The 22,041-nt window shown below is 37.8% G+C and overlaps 1 protein-coding gene across 2 annotated transcripts in view; it reads right to left on the reverse strand.

Annotated features, from left to right (window-relative positions):
- The window catches only part of GABRG3 (gamma-aminobutyric acid type A receptor subunit gamma3), a 315,420-nt gene that overhangs the window by 40,100 nt on the left and 253,279 nt on the right, over positions 1-22,041 (reverse strand). For both annotated transcript variants that reach the window (XM_061377594.1, XM_061377593.1), the window contains exon 6: positions 9,236-9,373. In XM_061377594.1, the coding sequence (XP_061233578.1) occupies positions 9,236-9,373 (138 nt within the window). The remainder of the gene's footprint in view (positions 1-9,235; positions 9,374-22,041) is intronic.

Raw genomic sequence — 22,041 nt, forward strand, 5'->3', positions numbered from 1 at the left:
CCACAATCACATGCAAAGGGTTCACCTCTGGTTCTCTGTGGGATGCTGTGATAGCTGTCTGGTCATGACAGACTTCCTCACATTTCAGGAATGTTCTCTCATGTTATCATAAGGCCATAGAATGGTTTGGGTTGGAAGCGACCTTAAAGATCACCTACTTCTAACCCCCTTCCATGGACAGGTACACCTTCGACTAGACAAGGTTGCTCAATGCCCCACCCAACCTATCCTTAACTCCTATCATTACTTTGGTTGCATTTGCTGGAAGGTTGGGAAACTTGCTTAATACTTATTTTTATACTGTACTATTTCCTTAGCTAGCTGACAGCATAGCTCATACTTGCTAGACTTTCTGGCAGGTAATGGTGAGATGCATATTGGCATCAGTAGGTGGTGGATAAATCCATCATTGGGCAACTAATCATAGAAGGGATGTTCTTTCTTGCCAGTGTAACTAAGAAGCAGAAGGTGTTGACTGAAGCACAGCTCTTAGTATGAATAAGATCTGGATATTGTGCATAATAGCTGTAGAAAGAGGTGCTAGAGGCGAAGACCCTCCATGGCTGCATAGAAGATATTTGGAAACATGACCCCAGTGTTATTAGAGAGATCTGTGCAGCACTTTTTCTGAAATATAGCAATTAAAATCTAAAAAGACACTTAACGCCTTTCTGCAACATGTGAATAGTCATCCCATTCTGTATCTTTAAATTCTCATTAAGATTGTAGATTCAGCAGTGAATAAAACATAAACTATCCTGTGCAATACTGTGAGTTTTAAATTAACTACAATTGCTGCCTGTGAAAGACTTTTAGATAACATTGTAGCAACCTTGGGCAAAGGCCAAACCTTCACAGTTTGCATTAATATAAAACTTTTGATTGAGTCAACTATAAATCACCAATACAGTGGTGTAATGACACGGAAGTAGGAATAAAAGCCAGGGGTGCTGGAACAGCAAATTCTAGAAAGCTGTTCTCAGCTGTTTAAATCCAAAGAGGCTCACATTTCTTATGTAATATGTCTTTCCATCCCCATTATAGTTAATATTAACACCAGAAATTTTATCATCCATCTGCACTGTAGGCAAGAAAATATAGATATATTTCATAACTTGAGTCAAAATGTTCTGTCTATATACCTTTTTAGGAGCAAATACAGCTTACTGATCCAATTCTACTTTGTATTTTGTGTATTAACAACACTTGTAAAATTATTTTTACTGCAGTCATGGTGTCTTTTCTGTGGAAAGACTTTCCTCTCTCCCTACTGCTTTTGCCATCACAGACAGCATGTTACTGCCTTCATAAATGTAGCCCAGCAGAAAAAGGCTTGTACCTCTGAGGATCTGGGTATCGTGTACACAGCAGTGCAACTTCTCACTTGGCAAGGCCTGGCCATACAACCATCCTCACAGACCCAGTTCTGCCCTGGTTCTCTGCAGCAATTGGGAGAGCTGGGCATCTAGAATGAATCCATGAAAGCCAGCAGCTTACCATGGTGTCACCTAAGCTGGGCAGGAAAATGAATAGATGAGAAGGGGCTGCTAGGAAGGTCTTTGTTGCTAGGAAGAATTCACTACTCTGCTCTTCTGAAATAAGGAACCAAAGTATTTTTCCTAGAAAAACATGGATACTCCCACCCTTCTGCTTTTTACCTTGTGTCCTACTGGTTAAAGCACCAGGACATGTGAAACCAAAGTCCCTACCTCTAAAGTGAGTGATTTGGCCAGCCTTCATGATAAATTCTGAGATGAGTTCACCTAGTTGTTGGTGTTCTTATTAAACATTCAATCATCGTTTCAAATTCAGAAGAGAGTTCAGATCGACAACCCTAATCTCTGGGTTATGGTTACTGGGGAACAGAATCAACCCTGTTGCTTTCCTTTCCTGGTGAATTATCTTGGAATGGAAGACAGTGTAACGCCAGCAGAAGGGAGCAGGAGATTAGCATGCCATGTACAAAGACGAGCAATAAATACAATATTGCTGGTGGCTGAGTGAATGAGGACATCATTCAAGAACTTGTTATACACATTCAAAACTTCCAAAACATGGAAATTTTCAGATAAAAAAACTAATGGAAAAAGACTGTGGGTTTTTTTTCCATGCAACATGAAAATCTTTAAAATGGATAGCTTGAGGTCCTTTAATGCGGACAACTGGATATTTTTTTATGCAAAAATAGCTTCCTACTGAAATTTTCCCTTAAGAAGAAAATGCAGGTGAAGACCTGCCTTCATGTCTTCCACTGTCTTTTTTTTCTTTTTTTTTCACTTTAGCTTTTACCACAGGGTAAAGTTACTTTATGTCTGATCTTTCTCATCATTTGCAATGGTACGGGTCTATACAAAGGACACTAAGCATTTGTCTCCACAAGGCAAAGCATAACAATCAAACTAGCTACATATGCACTTCTGACAACCTTACAGAGAGGAATAATATCCACTCCACTTCTCTTGTTCTAATCATCTGTTGTACTACTCATGAACAGGAGAAATATATTTTTAGAGCATCTTATACTTAGCCCACTGGTATTTCATTAAGCTGAGCTTTCTTCAGTTTCAAGTGACTGAGGGGTTACATTGAACGGCCAGTTTCAGGTTTCAACATTTCAGGATCTGATGCAAGGCAAGCATCAGGGAAAAGCTCCATTAACTGCAGCAGCTATTGATCAAGCTCTAAATAATTATTTCCGGAAGATGTCTTGCTATGAGCTTTATGAGACATTTTGTAACAAGATGGGCAAGTGCTGGATTTGCAGGGTAATATAAGTTTTGATTCCCATAAATGTCAGTCAAACTTGTAACCAACACAGAAAAATATTTTAATAGAATAAAGGTATAATTACTAATCATTTATTCAATTATTACATTACTAACCTGTGTAATGACAAAATCATCAAAATCCATTATACGAAGTTTACAATATCAGTGCAAGGTGGATTTCTGTTAAAAATAAAAACTGAAATTTCCCTTAGAAAACCTGTCTTATTCAAAATATTCATTCTTATTGATTATCATTTGACATGTGAATATAATTTAATAGTCAATGCAGACACTATTGAATATGTCTGCTAAAATGTATTTGATTTATTGTAAATAAACATATATCAGAGATAAAAATTTCTGTCAACAGAAGATTATTGATAAATCATCTTATAATCGGGTTAATTTTATGCTTTCGTGTAAATTGGTGTTCATTGTCAAAAACTAAGTCCTACAATATTCCCCTATTCCAGAGATTACCGCAGTGGCAAGGACTTTAAGTTCTGCTGAAAGTAGCCAAAGAATGATAGCCCATTCAAATCCAGGCTGTGTATTTGGTCCTGCACATAAAGTAAATTTAAGCTGTATAAACATTCTGGATTTAAAAGTGTTGTTGGAGTCATATTTTACAATGAACTATGAAAAAATAACAAGGAAAAGATACTGTATTCACTTTTGCCATGTGTCAGTTCTGTGGATCACTACTAAGCATTATTGTCAAGTACTAGACAGATTTTTCAACCGATTTGAAGCCCTACTTGGAATATTATGTTCTTGGGTCTGATGGATTTCATTAAGGACAAAGTTGTGGAAAGACCTTCAGATAAGAAAGAAAAGACGAATGAAACTCATTTGCAATTCCTAGTACCATATGCATGTCTGCCTGTGTGAGGGCAGCAAGCAGAGGTTTCAGCATGGGAACTGGAGAGTTGGGTTTTGAAGGGTGCATTCCTGGTATCTACGAGTTTGTCAATGCTGGACCTCCTGGGGATGAGGGCCAATGGGGGCAGGAGATGCACAAGTACTCTGAGAATTTGTATGTATGTGTTTGTATAGGTAAGGAGAGAAAGCAGAAAGGAGTGTGATGGAGAAGCAGATTCTGGTGAAAGGTGGCACCTTGGGCATCAACTGTTCCTGTATGGTTTGGTCTACCACCTATAAAAATGAACATCAAGATTCAACACAGGATTGTAGCAACACCTGATTTTAGCTTGGTTCTTAACTTCTTAGGATTTCCTTTTATATGACAGAAACCCCAAACCTGGTTTAAAGAACCTTGGAAGCAAATGCAAGCCTGGTTTGTAGGTTTCCAAGGTCTAGAATTCAGACTGCAAATTTCAAGAACCTAAGGACAGCTACAAGGGCGATTACATCTACCTGATACAAAACAAGACTTAACAACTGTGAGAATGGACTGTATCTGGAAGTGTTTAAAGGCCAGAGGAGGTATGTAGGAACTGAAAAGCCAGAGAGCAGAGCAATGGAGAATTCTCCCACCAAAACCTTTTCTGTCCAACCTCTCTGGGGAGTGTTAGACAGACACTTTTTCCTCACACAAATGCCAGACACACAGAAGATACTGTCTGGCATTAGAGGAAAGCATGTTCTGAGGTGCTGGAATCCAGCTGCTCCTCCTCCATTCATGCCAGTAAAAAGAAAAATATTTTTCTCCCCTTCTGCACTCATAAGAGTCAGGCAGGACAGGATAAGGGGACAAGGAGACAGTATTTGGAAGAGGAGGGGACACTGGAATCATGGGAAGCCAGAGTACATGTTTGCTGAGAGCTGTAAGCCAAAGGCTAACCATTAAAGCAACTGTGATATACCCTTGCTGAAAGGGGCAAAGCTCCTGCCATGCCAGGTAGGTAAAAATAAGCACTGTTTTCAAATGATGCAGTGCAGTTATCTGAGTCTCCACTTGTCTGCTTCAGGATGCCATCTGATTAAGGACAGTCTGCAGCACACCTGGCTGAGGTAGTGTATGCTGGATCCCACTGAAATTGTTATTTCAGGAAAAAAAATCATTAGCCCCCCCACATTTTTCCTGGGAAGAACACACAGATAACAAGCACTCTCTGATGTGCCATTAGGACTCAAAGGGACATTAGAAAATGTCAATTACTTTAAAACCCCAAGATTGCATGAATATTCATTAAATAATTGTCTTCAGATCAGTTATTTGGTACAGGAGAGGGTGTGACTGAATCAGGTCATCAAAACTAAACATGCACAGACATGACCACATTCAGCATCCATAGCATATTGTGCACAGTCTTCCACTCACTGTCCAGGCAGTGAGTGGACCAACAGACTCCAGTTGCCCTGATTAGCTTGTGACCATCCTTCTCTGCCACTTTTCTTGCAACTGCTTTCCCCAGGCTGAGGGGCTTAGCTGACTGTGGCCAACCCTGGCTTTGCCTTGAGAACCTAATGTCTGTACTGGTTGGAGGTCCTATGCCATCAGCGTGGACCTCTGAGGTGATGGCTGGACAGCTGTTTGGACCTTGTGTGGGATCTTGTGGGCCCTCTGTGCCTATAGCTAAGTGAAAACACTTAACAGCAAAAAGGAAGCAGAAGCCAATTTTGAAATGGTTTCTCAAGCCAGCTGTTCTTTGCCAGCTAGAAGAGCTAAGCACATGAGCATCTTCCCCTCTAGGTAAATCTCTGGGAGTGTGCTGGTCTTCTGACAAAATTAAGGAGCATTGGCTAATGCCTGACTCCACCTTATTCATCCCTTGAGTTGATGGGGGTTCCCCCAGTGAAATTTGGCCTCCCTGTAATGCATGTCTATTCCTTCCACCTTCTGCCAATAGCTATTTTTTGTAGGTCTTCACACCTTCTTAACAGACAAACTTTCTTATTTTTGTTCTACTGTAGTTTTCTTTACTTGCATTTACCAAATCCTCTGCAAGAGTATGGACTTTAAATTGTGTTGCTATTGTAATGTACCAAAGAGCTTTATCTGAATCTGAGGCTACAGAGACCAACCTTGCTTTGCAGCCCTTTGAAATAGGGCTGAGAGCATCATGTAAGCTGATGAAACAGCAATTTCAAACTACAAAGCACAACTTAGAAATCATATGACAGGCCGACTCCACCAATCATTGCCCATGTATGCAAAGATGTACCTTTTTATGACATTAGTTATGAGTATTTATTAGGTTTGGGTATTTATGGTTGGGGGTTATTCAGAATGTATGAAATGGTACTTTCTCTCTGGTATATTTCAGATGAAATTATTAAAGTTTTTAAAAAGGGCACTTTTATGGCATTTTCTATTTGTGATTAATTGAACTTATGTATGAAGAGGCTCCTTTGGACTGCAAAAATCTCCCAGGCTAAAGGTATATGAGGAGGAACAAAAATGTGATTTTTCGTATGATGCAAAGAAGTTTTCAAATAAACAGAAATTAGAATCAGTAAGTACAAGGTCCTTGTGTTTATCTAGCAGTGTATAAGCTGAGTGGTTTAAAAAGGAATAGACTTCTCCTGGGGAAAATATCAACAGAAAATTGCAAGAAACAGCGCAGTTCACTCCATGAGCTTCACTTGTGAAGTCCTTTGCACTTTATGATTCTGTTTTCTTGGGTTTTGGTGGGTCTTGGTTTTTTGTCGGGTTTTGTTGTTGTTTTTTTTTACTCCCCCCAAGTGTACTTGGGAAGTCTGGGGCTTGGAAACCTCCATTTTACTGCAAATGCACCCAGAGTACATTTGAGGATGATGTTCTCCCTCGCTCCTGTTTTCCTGGTCATCCTTCCATTGGCTGATCTGCAGTTTTTAAAATCTAAGGATTTTCTCCTTAAATGCCATTTGTCCTTTTTTTTTTTTTTTTTTGATACTTTAATTATTTTTGTCAGCCTTATATGACCTTGTAGCAAGATAGTGCTCTTGCTATATTATCTGACTATCTTGCCAGATGGCAACAAAGGAATTCTTCAGTACTTGTGAATTAGTTTGATATCACCTGTCAGTGAGAGCTTACTTAGGGTGTAAGATAAAGGTTCATGACCACAGCATTGGCACAGTGATTTCTGCTGTGTATTTCCTGTAATCACCATATGCAGTAGATGATTATCTGCTTGAGTTTGTACCTTAGCATGAAGTTAAAAAAGAAATTTAAAAAATCCTGAAGGAAAAGTGAGTATCTCTTCCAGATGGCAATGAAAACATTCTCTCCCTGCCAGAATTTGTAAAAGAGGATACTTTTCTTGCAAGATTAAAGCACACCTCTCTGGCAATGCTTTAAGGTACTGCTGCTTCAAGGCAAGAGACAACATTTCTCATCTTGCTCAGATTTCAGACATGCACTCCTTGTGACAGCTGGCTTCCTACTTGTGTACCTCTGAAATTGCCCTAGATTAACATAAAGGTTATTTAGATGTCTGAAAAAGGTTTGGAAATACTGAAAGTATAGCAGAACTCTCCTGAGTACTAAATCTAGTAATTTTGTGGTTAGAATTACTACCAAGAAAGGACTTACAGCAATGCTGGAAAAAACAGCAGTATGTTGTTGTTGTGTGGTCAGTGTGACTTCTTTTCATCATAGCCAGAACACTGCTGAAATTGAGTTTAAAAGGGCATCCCAGAAGTAGACACAGGTAAGTGAAGCTGCGGCAGCTTTCATGTTATGGATGAACACAGAATTCAGTGAGAAGTAATACTGTCATAAATCATCAGAAAGGTGTAAGTCAGAAGCAATGGCATCATTCCAGATGTGAGCAAAGCAGAGGGAGCAGAGCTTTGTCTCCTATTTCTACCATCCCTTCCACTGAGTTCCTGTGATGGGTTTGACTGGTATGGAGTTAATTTTCTTTATAGTAGCAAGTACTGGGGGTGGGGTGGGGTGGGGTGTTGGATTTGTGCTGGTTTCCGCTACTGCTGAGCAGTGCTTACACAGAGTCAAGGCCTTTTCTGCTTCTCACCCCACCAGCGAGGACTAGAGGTGCACAAGGAGTTGGGAAGGAGCACAGCCAGGACAGCTGAACCCAAATGAACGAAGGGATATTGCATAACATATGGGTTCATGAGCAGCACACAAAGCTAGCGGAACAAGGAAAGGGGGGAACATTCAGAGTGTTGGTGTTTGTATTCCCAAGTCACTGTTATGGGTAATGGAGCCCTACTTTCCTGGAGATGGCTGAACACCTGCCTGCCCATGGGAATCAGTGAATGAATTCCTTGTTTTGCCTTGCATGTGTGTGTGGCTTTTGCTGTACCTCTTAAACTGTCTTTATCTCAACATACAAGTTTTCTCATTTTATCTTTTCTGATTTTCTTCCCCATCACACTCTGGAGAACTGATCAAGTGCTTAGGTGGGGATTAGTTGCCAGCTGGGGTTAAAGCACATACATATATACTTTAGTGATTTGGTATCTTGTGCTTGACTGTTATCCATCAACTCCTGGTTCAACTTATGGGCAATTTCCATTCCTGAGAAACTTACAAAGATTTTTATCCATAACAGAACTTTTATATGTGCACTGTTTGCAACATTATGTTCTGCTAAACCGTGAGCCCAAAATGCTCACTAAAGCTTTAGTGACTCTTCATTACAAAAATTGCTATCCAGTCCTAATTACTAATGTTAGTGGGTGGGCCGCGATGCAACAGCAGTGGTTTCAGAGATTAATATTTTTTTGTTATTGCTATTATTCACAGCATTTCCAAAAGAGTAACACAGCTCTGCTTCAATTTTTGGAAAATAAAAATAAAAATAACATTTTCAAACATTCACCACCAGTTAAACAGAAGGTTGCTTCTAGGACACTCCTTCGGCAGCTGGGAGAATACTCCCAAATGGTGATCACGAAGCTTGCTGTAGAGTCGTATTAAAAATTGTTTGAATTTTATGATAATTTATCCAGTTCAAATAATGCATTCTATTTGTATACCTTTTTCCCTTTGTTGCCATTATTGAAACAGCAAGATTTCTGAAGAAATAAAATAGGCATCGTTAGATGTTAACTACAATCAATTAGTAAGGTCAGTAGCAAAAGCATTTATCAACTGAGAAATAAAGAATGTATTTGAACTATTCAGGAAAATACTAAACTTGTGGCTGAATAATTAGACACTATTAAAAAAAAAGTGTAATTTCACTAACTCTACCACTGTGCTCAAAATCCTTCTCTTTAATGTATGGTGAAAACACATAGCTCAATGCAGGAATGGTTTAAAAAACTTAGCTCAAGAATGAGAATCATAGAGTAACTTCAAGTGTATAACAACAGCCATGTCAAGTTAACATTTATTCCTCAGTTTGTGAAATTATTAAAAGAGTACAGAAAAAGATATCAAAAATCTAGAGAAAGTCAACAGTTTTGAAGTCTGTACTTTAGAGGTTTTAATATGAATGTTGGTACTCATTGAAATCAAACTGCACTTGAACGAAAGCAAAGTTGGAACAAATACTTTGAAATATTTTTTTTTTCTTCAAAACAAGCCCTACCATTTGTACCATTCTTACCTGCAGAGGTTTTCACAATTTCTGAAGTGTTTCTGAGACCCATAAAGTCAAACTGATAGAGTCTCCAAGATTTCTGGTCAGCAGCCTCCACAGAGTTTTTCCTCCATCTGTATATCATTTCCTCTTTAGGGTAGCCATCTAGAAATTAATATATATATATATATGAATACATTGCATGACATGGAAAAAGGTACTGTAAAACAGTATGTGTTCACTGATGGAGTTATTTGGGAATACCTAAATTTTTGATCTGATGCTTTCCCAGTGAGTTTGGTTGCGTAATTCATCTAAAGAGTTATATGGCAATTGAAAAAATAGATTCATAATACTGGCAAAACTGTGATTTTTCACAATTTTTTTTTTTTATATAATTGAGAAAAATTCAGATCAGTTTTATCAGAAGCAAATCTCTTCAGAGATGCAGTTGAGATCCAGAAAAATATACTACTTTATGTATGCTCTGAAGAAGCTGTGCAAGCAACTAGAAAGTGAAAAAAAGTGGGGTGTCCGGGGAGGGAGGCAGGGCCAGTGTAAATCGTAAACAATTGAAAAGGACAGATGCTTTTAAACATGACAATAGTTCTAGAGTGATGCATGCCACTGTACATCTAAAATGAGATCAATATAGTGCAAAAAAGTAAAATTTTAATTACTATGGCATTTTTAAAGTGATTAGCCATCATATTATTTCTAATGGCTCTGATATTTAATGAGACATCACCTGATACAGCTGAAATAACTTCTGAAAGTCTTCATTTATCAACTTAGCTCTCAGTAGTCATAATTAATCCTTATGCCAATATTTAATTTCCTTTTTGTTAGAGAATGCCATTTTCCAATAGAATTCTAACAGCAAATCGTCAAACAGCCTAAACCGTAATAAGACCACCTAGAAAACAAGTGTGTCCATGCTAGTTAAAAAAAGATTGTTCTCTAATGCATAAGATAATAAATTCTTATTTATCTAATAATTAATATAGTAGATGTAGATTACACGCAAAATTAAAAACCTAACAACAACAATAGCCAGCTCATATAACTGTCTTGTCAGTAATTTTTTTTCCCCATTAAATACTGATGGTTTTTCATATTTGCATTGCAAGACAACTTCTCTGTTCATGGTGCTATATCCTTGACATTTTCCTCCTAAGACTGTCTTCTTCAGCTTGTTTAAGATTCCATCCTGCTGGGGCACTTCTGTAAGGTGTGCATGGCCTCATTTATCCCTCTCACTAACACAGCATGAAAAGTACCCACAAGTCTCTTAGCTCTAATCTGTAGAAAATGACTATGTGTTTATTCAAAATGTCACGTTCATATATTTCCCATCAATGTAAAATAACAAAATAACCCACAAAGGACTCAACTGAGGAACAAACACAAGCCCTGCCATTCTCCATGAGAACTCTTGCTGTCAAGTTCATTTGCTGCCAATTCTGCTGTGCCAGTCTGTAAGACTGATCTAAAGGTTAATTTTTTTTGGCTGGCTGACTATGTCAAAGGATGCAGAGGCACAGTGAAAGAAGTCAGATTCTGCAGGGCCTTTTGAGCCTTAGCCCTGCATCCTCTTAAGTCCTTTCAAGTCTGGCTCCTATTTGACTGAGCCCTCTGATCATATTGCTCATTGAATAACGTGTCTTTCTAAGAGAAAGCCTTTTTCTCAAATTGACTTAATCTGTAGAGAGTTTGGTATGAGAATTTGGTATCTTTTCCCCACAGTTCAGGAGGGAAGAATCATCAGATGGACTCCTCACCATGCTGTGCCTGCTGTGTCCTCACTCTGGACAGTGGTGGCAGAACTATTCCTTCCCCACAAAGCAGTATCAGGACTACATGGGGGACTGCCATGTAGTCTGAATCCTAATTGTACCTCCTGATTTGTCTCCTGATGCAGAAGAAACAAAATCCTTGCCCTGTTGCACAACTCACACTGCAGAACTTGTGACCCTAACTGCTAATTAGGAGATTCTATAGCAGGCAAAAGGACTCCTTTTCTCAGGTAAATTTCAGCAAAATCATTGCAAGTAAAAATGCTTCAAATATCTTGGAAATAATAAAGATTTTCTTTTTTAAAAATATTGATCCAAGATGAACTTTTTATATATTTTTTCAATTTACTGAAAAAGTTGTGACAAAACTTGAATTCAGTTTCCTCCTGATTTTTTTTTTTTTTTTGCTTTTTTTCATCCCAAAAATCCATTACACCATTAGTAAGCTTGAAAGGTTATCCAAGGCATAGCTGTTCATCCTCACATGAGCTGCATGTAGTCAAGAACAAGTTCATAAGACTCTTATCTTTCAGCATTATTCCCATATTTGTGCCTAAGAAGAGACAGATTCAATTTCAGAACAACTACTTTCTGTATAATTCATCATTATTAAACAGTAAGCAACTGACTTCAGGACAACATCGTGCCCTTTCAGTAGTAGTTCCCTTAATCTACAGTCACTAACATCTGCTCTTACAGTAGTTGAGTTACTTACATCAAAGGAGATAAGTATTAGTGATTCAATGAGAGTTGTTTCAATCTGCTAAATAACTGCTGTTATGTTCTGCTCCAGTGACAGGTGACTTTACTTCTCAATTAATTTAAGAGATATAATATTTCTGATGGAATAATGACACATTTGCACAGCATATCACTCCTAGGATTCATTTAACTTACAAAATGGACTATTGCGATGGTCCTTTCAGCAATATATTTCCTGTATACAGACTAATCTCTTCTATCCCTCATTATAAAAATATATCCTTCACTATAGAAATTATCAGAACTGGGGAATTCATTAGTTCCACACACAAATGCAACCTCTGCTCTTCAGCCCACAATATAACTAAGTATATTAACTATAAAAATATCTGGTTTCTTTCACTTCCCCAGCATGACAAATGGCAGTAAATTGTGTTTAAATTCTTCACATTGTGGATTCAAGCCATCCACGTTAAACAATTTGCTATCAAGTGTATTTACTCTATCAGGTTGCTTTGAGTTATGTAAGAATATCCACAGTGCAGCATGGTAAAGCTCCAGGAGGTCCTGGAGGTTATCCAGCAGGTTCTGGTAAGACAGGTAGGGGAATGTCTCGGGAAGAAGACAACCAAGTGTGCGTTCTGCATTGCAGCTGTTCAAGTTCTGGCAACCTGTAACTCAGTATCTTCTCAACCAAAGCCTGTGTCAACACCTTCATTATCCCTCCCATGAATTTACTTGATTGCCTTTAAATTCTCCTGCTTTTTGGCCTGATTGTTATTTTGTTGGCTTTGCTGTTGCTATTCATGTCTTCTGCAGGTTTTAGATTTATATACCACCATGTCTAAGACTTCCAAACAGCACCTTGACCATTTAGCTTTTTGCAAGACTGATACTACATGCCTTTATAAAATCAATTGAAGAACAAATCTCGATGAAAATATTTCTTTAAGAGCCCAGTAGAAATTATCTATGTAATACCTTCTGTTTACTTTCACCAAAAATAATGGCTTTTCCAATAACATGTTTGGTACCTTTGTTGCTTTATTCAAAGGCTTTAAACACATACATTTTCAAAGATTATCCCAGACTTGAACTCCAGTAATGCAAATATGGATAAGCAATAAATTCACTTTTCGCCATTTTGGAGGTGAACATATAACAGAAAGCAAAACTGTCATGACAACCTGTGATGTCCTCTGGATATTGTTTTACCTGTCTTTTGTTATTGGAAGAAATGAACTCATGTTAACACATCTTCTCACATCACCACCATATAATTTATAATTTATAGGTTAAAAATACTTAAACTTCATTCTTCAAGTTCATAGTGCTTTACTTTCTAGGGAGACTGAGCAATTTGTGCCAAAACCTGCACCAAACAGCTGGAAAAATGGTCAAGGCCAGAAACTTCTCAAGGCTTGATAAGAGGCATACGTAATCACAAGATAGCTGTGAGAAATGGTGTCAAGTGGCCCTGAAACACATCTGCTACAAGAGCCAACACTGATTTAAACCAGAAACTTCTGTAATACAGCTATTGACGTATCCATGCCTGTTAGTGCATATTGCCTCTAACCTTGATTTTCTCAATGCTATTGTTGGTCTAGGCATCTTAGATCAATGCTTGATTTCTTTGTTTCACCTTCTTTTCTGTGACAATGGTTCTATTTTAGGAAGTGAGAAGAGATGGAAAGAAGATAGCAGGAAAGGGGTGTCATGGTTTAAGCTGACAACTAAGTACATGCAGCCGCTTGCTCACTGTCCCCTCCCTTCTTCCCACTTCTGGGTGGGATGGGAAGGAGAATTGGAAGAACATAAAACCCGCAGGTTGAGAGAAGAACAGTTTAGTAATTGAAGTTAAGTAAAATATAATGAGACTAGAAATAATGTCTACAATAACAGTACTAGTAATAATACTAGGGAACAACAAAAAAAAGGAGAAATGAAAATTCAGAAAACACAACTGATGCACAGTACAATTGCTCACCACCCAAAGATCAATACCCAACCCGACCTGAGCAATGATTGGTCCTTTCTGAGTAAGTCCACCCAGTTTATATACTCGACATGATGTGCTGTGGTATGGAATACCCCTTTGGCTAGTTTAGGCCAGCTGTTCTGTCTGAGCTCTCTCTTCACTGGCAGAGCATGAGACTGACAAATCCTTTATCAGGGTAAGTGCTACTTACCAACAACTAAAACATTGGTGTGTTATCAGCATTGTTCTCAGTCTAAAGCCGAAACACAGCACTGCACAAGCTGCTAGGAAGAAAATTAACTGTACCCCAGCTGAAACCAGGATAAAGGGTCATGTCAAAAAGGACACAGATCACTTGAAGCACTAGTTTATGTCTAAAAAGTTTCTTTAGAAATGTATCCAGGATATAGAAAGACAGAAAGACATGGGAAAAAAACCCAACATCTTTCATCTCTCCAGACATATTTCTCTCCCTCTGTGAAATCAAATTAATTTTACTGATGGTTCAATGCACTTTGTATTCACATGTAACAAAGGGAGACCCAGCTTGTAGCAGAGGGAATAATACAAGACAGTTCATCTCTCCTTCCCAGCCTTGGAAAAATTTGGATACTCAGATCATGCAATGAGGAGTTAATGAAAGCAGAAGCACAGCTGAAATTGTGGGGGAAGCAGTCAAGAAAGGATCAGTTCAGTTAAGTTGGTTGATGAGAACATGATCTAGTAAGGTGTGCTTGCAACCCAGAAAGCCAACCATACGCTGGACTGCACCTAAAGAAGCGTGACCATCAGGCCAAGGGAAGGGATTCTGCCGCTCATATCTCCTGAGACCCCACATGGAGTACTGTGTTCAGCTCTAGGGTCCCCTACATATGAAGGACATAGACTTGTTGAAGAGAATCTAGAGGGCCAGAAGAATGGTCAGAGAGCATCTCTTCTATGAAGACAGACTGAGAGAGCTGGGCTTGTTCAGCCTGGAGAAGAGAAGGATCAGGGGAAACCTTATAACAGTCTTCCATTACCTAGAGACTACAAGAAATGTGTGGAGGGACTTTTACAAGGGAATGACTTTAAGCTGAAAGGAGATGTAGATTAAAGAAAGAAGTTCTTCACTGTGGGGGTGGTGAGGCTCTGGAATAGTTTGCTCAGAGGACTTGTGCTTGTCCCATTCCTGTAAATATTCAAGGCCAGGTTGGAGGAGCCTTTGAGCAAGCAGGTCTAATGGAAAGTGCCCTTGCCCATGGGGGTTTGAGCTAGATGATCATTAAGGTCCCTTCCTACCCTTCCTACCATTCTATGGCTCTGTGATTCTGTGTTTCCATTATAAGTATCTGCCAAGTGGCTGATGTTTGTGACAGAGGCATATATTAGAAAAACATAGCCAGATTCTGGGAAGGTTCTGCTTTTCTAGTGGTGGTAGCTATACACTTGAAGTTAGGAAAAACCTTTCTCTGGTATTGTGTTGTGGGTGAGAAATCATATGCTTCCACAGAAGCTGCCTGGGCTCTTGTTAGCAGTCTTTATAAATGCTACTCTGTTGGCAAGAAAACTGCATTTTAATCCAAACTTCTCAGCATTTTAGAGGAAGAGGTTTCTTAGATCTATTCTCATTTCTATCCAGGTTTTGTTCTCAGAAGGTGTGTGCGCTTTTAAGAAGGACAATCCTGGAAGTTCCCTTATTAAAAATGATGCTACATTAGATTTCATGATTCCATGCACTTATTAAGCACTATCAGATGGCAGAAAAAGCAAAGTTTTAGTTCAGTTAATTTCAAAGAAAAAAAATTAAAATCAGGGGATATAGAAAACTCCCTGTGTCTTTTCAGGAGAAACGCATTAGGGTAGACTGATGAAGAAGTAGGGAAACGGAATAGAGACATTTAACTGTTTTCTTAAGACCTACAGAAAACAATATTCATACCTGTAACTGAATGCATATTGAGTTCTCTCTGCCCACAAATGAACGTGTGTAGGTTTTTTTCTCACTCACTGATTTCAAAAATAAAAATAAAGAAAAATAGTGATTTTTTTAAAGACAGGTCTAAAAAGGAAAGTAAACATGAATGCTGTAAAGATAGCTTTAAAATCTGAAGTGCTTTATTTCTGTAGTTGTAGATAATTGCACTTAGGTGATAACTGCAGCAATTATAAATGTTATTCTTTGCCCTGTTTGATTGCATCGATAATTGACACTTTATTAACAGTACATTAACTCATGAAAAAAAATCAACCAACATAACCCTGACTGCAGAGTAATGGATTTAATACTGCCCTGAAATTAAAGGATACATCTCCCATTGAAAAGAACAAACTTTTTCTACCTAAAAATATGCTTTAATATGGTTGTGATATCATTTTGGCTGAGAAATAGGGGATCCAGTTACCATCATAAACAGTAATGATTAATTATCGTTTACCTGGTACTAATTCTGGTTTTGAGAGAATTGCTAGAATGCTGATACAATCTACTGATTTTTATGTTTTAACTTAAGTTTTGGAAGGAACTTGTGCTATCACATATTATCCCTCTATTAAGTAGAACACCAGATAAATATTCAGATTTCTCTGATATCGCTATACTGCATCCCCATTCCTAACATCATTAATGGCAAATAGGCTCATCTCTCTCCATGCTTATTGCATACAAATTGTATCTTCTCTAAGGAGAGAGTTCTTGCACAGATCAGTATAATTAGGACATACATAGAAACCTTGCTTAGTCATATTCAGTCTTTTTCATGCTTTTTGCAGAATAAATACTTCACTCCCATTCTCTTATGTGTAGAACAACATAAAGATTTTACCCTTGTTTCCTTGCAATGCCACTTACTTGAGAAGAAAAATGAAAGTCCCCAAACTGGCTTTCTTACCACAAGTTCTCTCCTAACCTGAATGATTCTGGAGTATGTACTCATTCTATATTCCATGTATTTAGAAGTATTCTGCTTATAAACAAAGGTGCCAGGCAGAACTTAATTTTCTACCTCCCTGGACTGATTTTTTATTATTAACATAGGTATTTCATAATGATCTTGTGATGTTTCAAATTTGTGTGTCATTACAAAGAATAGCCTAAGACTTTATTTATAATGTGGTTGAGATAGTTTCTGGTACTGTAGAGCAAGTCTCACATTTCTTCTGGCTGGGAGACTGCAGATGGTGATTCAGGAAATTTTCAGAGATGTATGGCAAAGAGATGGCCTTCCGGCTTTTGCTGGGATTGTGTGCTGCTGCTTTGCTCTACCTTAGATCTTACACACCATGGTCAACTCTGTATAGAGGTGGGAGGTTTCATCTGAGCACCTTGCTGTTTCACCTCAGCACTTGCTGTTTTTTGAAGGTTTTGGTGTGGAATTTGACTAGCTGGCAGTCTTGTCTTTTCTCCCTTCTTTTACATGGACTTCATGTAGCCTGCAACAATGAGTGAATGATGATGAGAATTCAAGATCTGTGTGCTACTGCCAAGACATTTGCCTCATTTTTGTACTTCTAAATATGTATATTGAGTTCTGCAATAAAAAAAACCAGTGAAAAACTAATATTAAAAAATAACTAAAATTTTGTGTTTGACTGACACCTTGAACTCAAGCGAAAAGAGAAAAATCGCTTTTCTTCACATTTTGTAACTGACTGCTGAAGAATATTAAGCTGCATGCAATATTTTCTCATGTTTATTTAAACATTAATTTTGTGGTTGATGTGCTGAGGTCTAATTTTGAGGTGCTTCCCAGAATTTTTGCTTAGATGTGCAAAGTCTGAGTGGCTACATACTCAAGAAGTATCTCAGAAAGATGTAGGTCATGGCAATCACTCAGAATTTTCTGTATAGAAGTTGACTTTTAATTTAACCTTTAGAAAATGAGGAAGCCAAGAGCATAACAATAGAGCAGATTAAAAATATTTAGATAAACCAGAGCAAGTCAAAGGTCCTGGCATCAAAATTTAAAACTGAACTTAGTAGGATTTGCTTTGGACAAAGAGGAATATAAACCTCCCACTGTATTAAAGCAATTATCTATGAAATCTGCAATTCTTTGGTCTCCTGACATTCTCTATAGCGAGGATGCAGCCTTCCTTTTCCATTCATTTAAATTGCGGTTATATTGAAGGTGCTTAGTAATATAGCCCTTCTAAAGCAAGTGCTGAAATTCCTTATGACCAGGATGGACAGCAGTGCTACCAAAAGAGGCTGGCCACCTGAGTTCAAACACCCCAGCATGACTGAAATATCATTCTTTGGAGGACTCTAAAAACACTGTTTTTTTTTTCTACTGACTGTGCTGGGCACCTCAAATTTAGGGACAGAATAGCTGTGTGAATTAAATGGAGCATATTCCATCAAAGATCTTTAACACAAACAAATGTGAATTGAACTAAAAATAGCCCATAAATGCTCAGGATAAATTTAAACTCTACTAGACATTACAAGATTAAATAATCATGCCTTTACCCATTTAATAGCAACAGTCAACTGTACCCTTCTTGTCAGACTACTAAGATTTCCTGAAGACTATCCTGATGAGAAAAGTTAATGTTTAGTTTATCCATTGCTTTGTTAGACAAAGTGCAGAGCAAATGTGTTTTGGCTCATCTGAAAACATAACGAACAAGCAAAGATTCTGATGGAGACTCAGAGCTCCAGTTAAGTAAACACCACAGCCATAATTTGCACAGGAAATTAAAAATACACACCTGTAAAGTTTTTCAGTTGATGCAAGTGGGGAGGAATGGCAAGAACATAATTTACTTAAACGTTTCTTGTTTTAATTGACAAGTAATCTATCTAAGCCCTTTATTTCAACATTCGATATGAAGATTTCTTTAGTACTAAGAACTCATTTTGTGTTTTTCACAAGGACTTGACAGTATTTACAGATTGTGCTTAACATGCTTGGTTCTCATCTTCATTCCACTAGTTAATAATTAGTAGTATCTGTTAAGTGCAATTGAAAGAGGGATATCCATTAGCAGTAAAATAATAGAATATTATGATTAGGGGGCCTATAAGGATGCTGGGAAGGGACTCTTCCTTAGGGACTGTAGTGATAGGACAAGGGGTAATGGGTTCAAACTTAAACAGAGGAAGTTTAGATTGGATATAAGGAGGAAGTTCTTTATTGTCAGGATGGTGAAGCACTGGAATGGGTTGCCCAGGGTAGTTGTGAATGCTTAATCCCTGGCGGTCTTCAAGGACAGGTTAGATAGAGCCTTGGGTGACATGGTTTAGTGTGAGGTGTCCCTGCACATGGCAGGGGGTTGGAAGTTGATGATCTTAAGGTCCTTTCCAACCTTAACTATTCTATGATTCTATGATAAGGAATACGCAATTATCAACATGTAAATATAAGCTATTTTTTGTAAAATGTATACAAAAAAGAACTCGTAAAGAATAGCCTGCATTTCTAAAGATAGGCAAGAATAATTCGTATTCTCATACAAAATAATAGTAACACTAATAGAGCAGATTAAAAAAAAATATTCACAACTTGAAGGTGGCTGTTACAAAGAAATAGCAATAACATCCACAGAAGCATTGGCATCTACCTATTGATCAGTGCCCAACTTCTTAGGTTAGAAATATACTAAAATTTATCCACAGTCCCATGTGCAGAAATTGTCTATCATATCTCAATTACAAATGTCATTGTAGTTATACATTCAGCTTACATAGTCCATAGCCTGAACTGTACATTTTCAAATCCATGAAACTGAAAATGTAGGTAACAGCAGTGCTTTTTCTGAATTGCCATGAAACCCATTTCAAGCTTCACAGGAGCTACACCAGCAAAGCCTATGTATTTACAAAAGTGGTCAGAAATGTACTATGCTCACTCAATAAAGCATTAATGGAAGCAGGTTATGAATTAAAGATTTCCATACAAGATTTTTATGACTTTTTAATAGGTCTTCTCAGAATGCATCATGAATGGATGATGAAAGGTAAACCAACAGAATACTCAAACCTGAACACAGCATCTGAGTATTACCATTTCATAAGTCAAAAATTTGCAACATACACTCAGAACTAAAGAGAAAATTTCATTAAGCCTGAGATTAAGCAGGTTAAGCTTTTAAAAGATTTGTAAAATAACATTGCTGCTGTTGAAAAAAAAGCCCAAACACTTTTTTTGTTGAGAGACTCATTTCTCTGTTTTACATCACAATGTAACTTCACATGTGAAGCGACAATGGAAAATCAAAATTAGTTATTTTTGACTATGCTTCTTCAGTAAATTTTTTTTTCAGTCTATCACTTATTTACAAGGAAATGAGTGGTATATGCTTATTCATATAGTTATTATCAATCTGTATGTAGATTTATTGTCATTTGCATGCATCGTAATTTGAACATACACTAAATTTCATAAAAATATTTTTTTGTAGCTCTACAAAGTAAATCAACAAACAAAAAAGTCCTAGCTCCCTAGGACTTGTCTGCACCTTATTGGCTTAGCAAGCAAGACTAGGCAAACAAAGAAAGATAAATGTTAATGTACTCTTTTGTATCTAATGCTTACAAAAAGAACAGCTCCTGAAAAGGTCATGGCCAAGATGCAGTCTCCTTTTTCTTAATAACAGCTCATCAGAAATCGTCTGACAAAATGAAGTTTCAGTTAAACAGGGCACTTTGCTGACTGACATATTTACAGTCACACTCAATTAAATTAGTTTTAAATTAAATGTTTTCATTTAAACATCGACAACAGTGTTATGATGAATTGGTCAATGTATTAATTTTGCATTCACTAAATTTGGCCTTCCTGTTGTCTGGAAGCATTTATTAATGCCTTGGTTTGTCATTTACTTTCCAAGCACCTCCTGGCTGTCACTTTTCCAGTTAATGTTTGCCTCCTCCCCCCACCACCCTTCTGATTCTAGCATTTGTATCTTTTGGTCTCAGGATACTGCTGATGGATATTAGCTGATGCTTTTGTGTAGTACATCAGTCCAAGTATTCTTTGTGTTCTTTTCCTAGCTTTTGAAGTACATGCATTGATCACAGCAACCTTTCTGTGATGTGTCTGTGTATCTCAATGCCTTAATATCTTGTCCAAGTATGCTATTTCAAGCACTTGAAACTGTTATTTTTGCTAGCTTTGCTTCAGCTCAGCTAAAACATTGTTTCTAAAGCTTCTGAGGAGTCACAATCTTTTACTGTCCTCCCCAGATCTCCATGTAAATTTACGGTAAATCTCAGTAACTTACAGTACACAAAATAGGGTAAATTCTGAGTCTCCTGTTAGTTTCTTTCTCAGTTTCTGGTCCCAGACACTAATCATGACCTGTATCTCCTCAGATAATCGGTTATTGCTCTAAAATTGGAGAGCTGTGGTGGAGAAGACTGAAGAAGCCAAGTGACTAATATTTTTGCCTGGCAAAGCAATCAGCTGTACTTCTTTCATGCATCTCAGTTTTCCTTGCGGTACAGTATTCCTAAGCTTTTAGGTTGATAGATAGCTTTGCCTGTAGTTAATTGAGAAGTATTAAGATCAAGTTATTCAGTACCTTGTTTCAAAACAAGGTACTTTAGAAACTAAGTCTACGCACCAACTGTACATAGTTTTGTGCTGCTTCATTTTCTGCTATAGCTGTAAAACAGCAGTACTGTGCCTCAACACACAACACAACTGCCTCAAACAGCTCTAATCCTCCAGAGGCTACAGCTCCCGAAGTTCTTCCAGGCCATCAGGCAGCTGCCACCACTCAAAAAAACTCCAAATGTCATGGCTGCAAGGATGCTCCAAGCAGCAGCCCTGGGACCCTGGCAGCCTTGTCACAGACAAAGGTGTTTTCTGGCCCTTGGCTGATTTACAGTGGAACTACCTTTCCTGAAGCAGTAAAAAAGGTAATGATGCCAGTTTCCCAAAGTAGTTGCCAGGTTCTGGCAGAATTATTTGTTCTTGCAAAATGCGCGCCCACATTTCTGAAAGAATATATTATCCATATAACCAGATCATGGAAAACCTTTTTTAAAAAATGGTTTTTGTGTGTTTATATTGAGAAAAAAAGAAAAATCATCATAAAATAGTGAGAATCTTTGTGCAAGAGACTACCTGTGTAATTCATTTTTTGGAATTTCTGAAAAGGTCAAATTTCAAGATTTTTTCCTGGGTTCCTCATTATTCTGCACTTTTGTTACTCTTCATGTCCTAGCATCTGTCTGTTCCCCTGAAAAATGCATGACTGCCATTTCATGGCTATTTCAGGCCCTGTATAAATCATACTGACTATTAAAAAAATCCCCAGTCAGAAAATTAAAACCTCAGCAGTTTTTGCTTCACATGCCTGTGGGCCAAGTTAAAGTAATTAAATATTTTTTAGCTTGGTTTGCTTAGGAGATGAGGCTTATGTAA

The sequence above is a fragment of the Neopsephotus bourkii genome, unplaced genomic scaffold, assembly GCF_033783945.1.
Source record: "Neopsephotus bourkii isolate Nb327-2 ecotype Australia unplaced genomic scaffold, CSIRO-AGI_Nbou_v1 NB_1760, whole genome shotgun sequence".
NCBI classification, from domain to species: Eukaryota; Metazoa; Chordata; class Aves; order Psittaciformes; family Psittacidae; genus Neopsephotus; species Neopsephotus bourkii.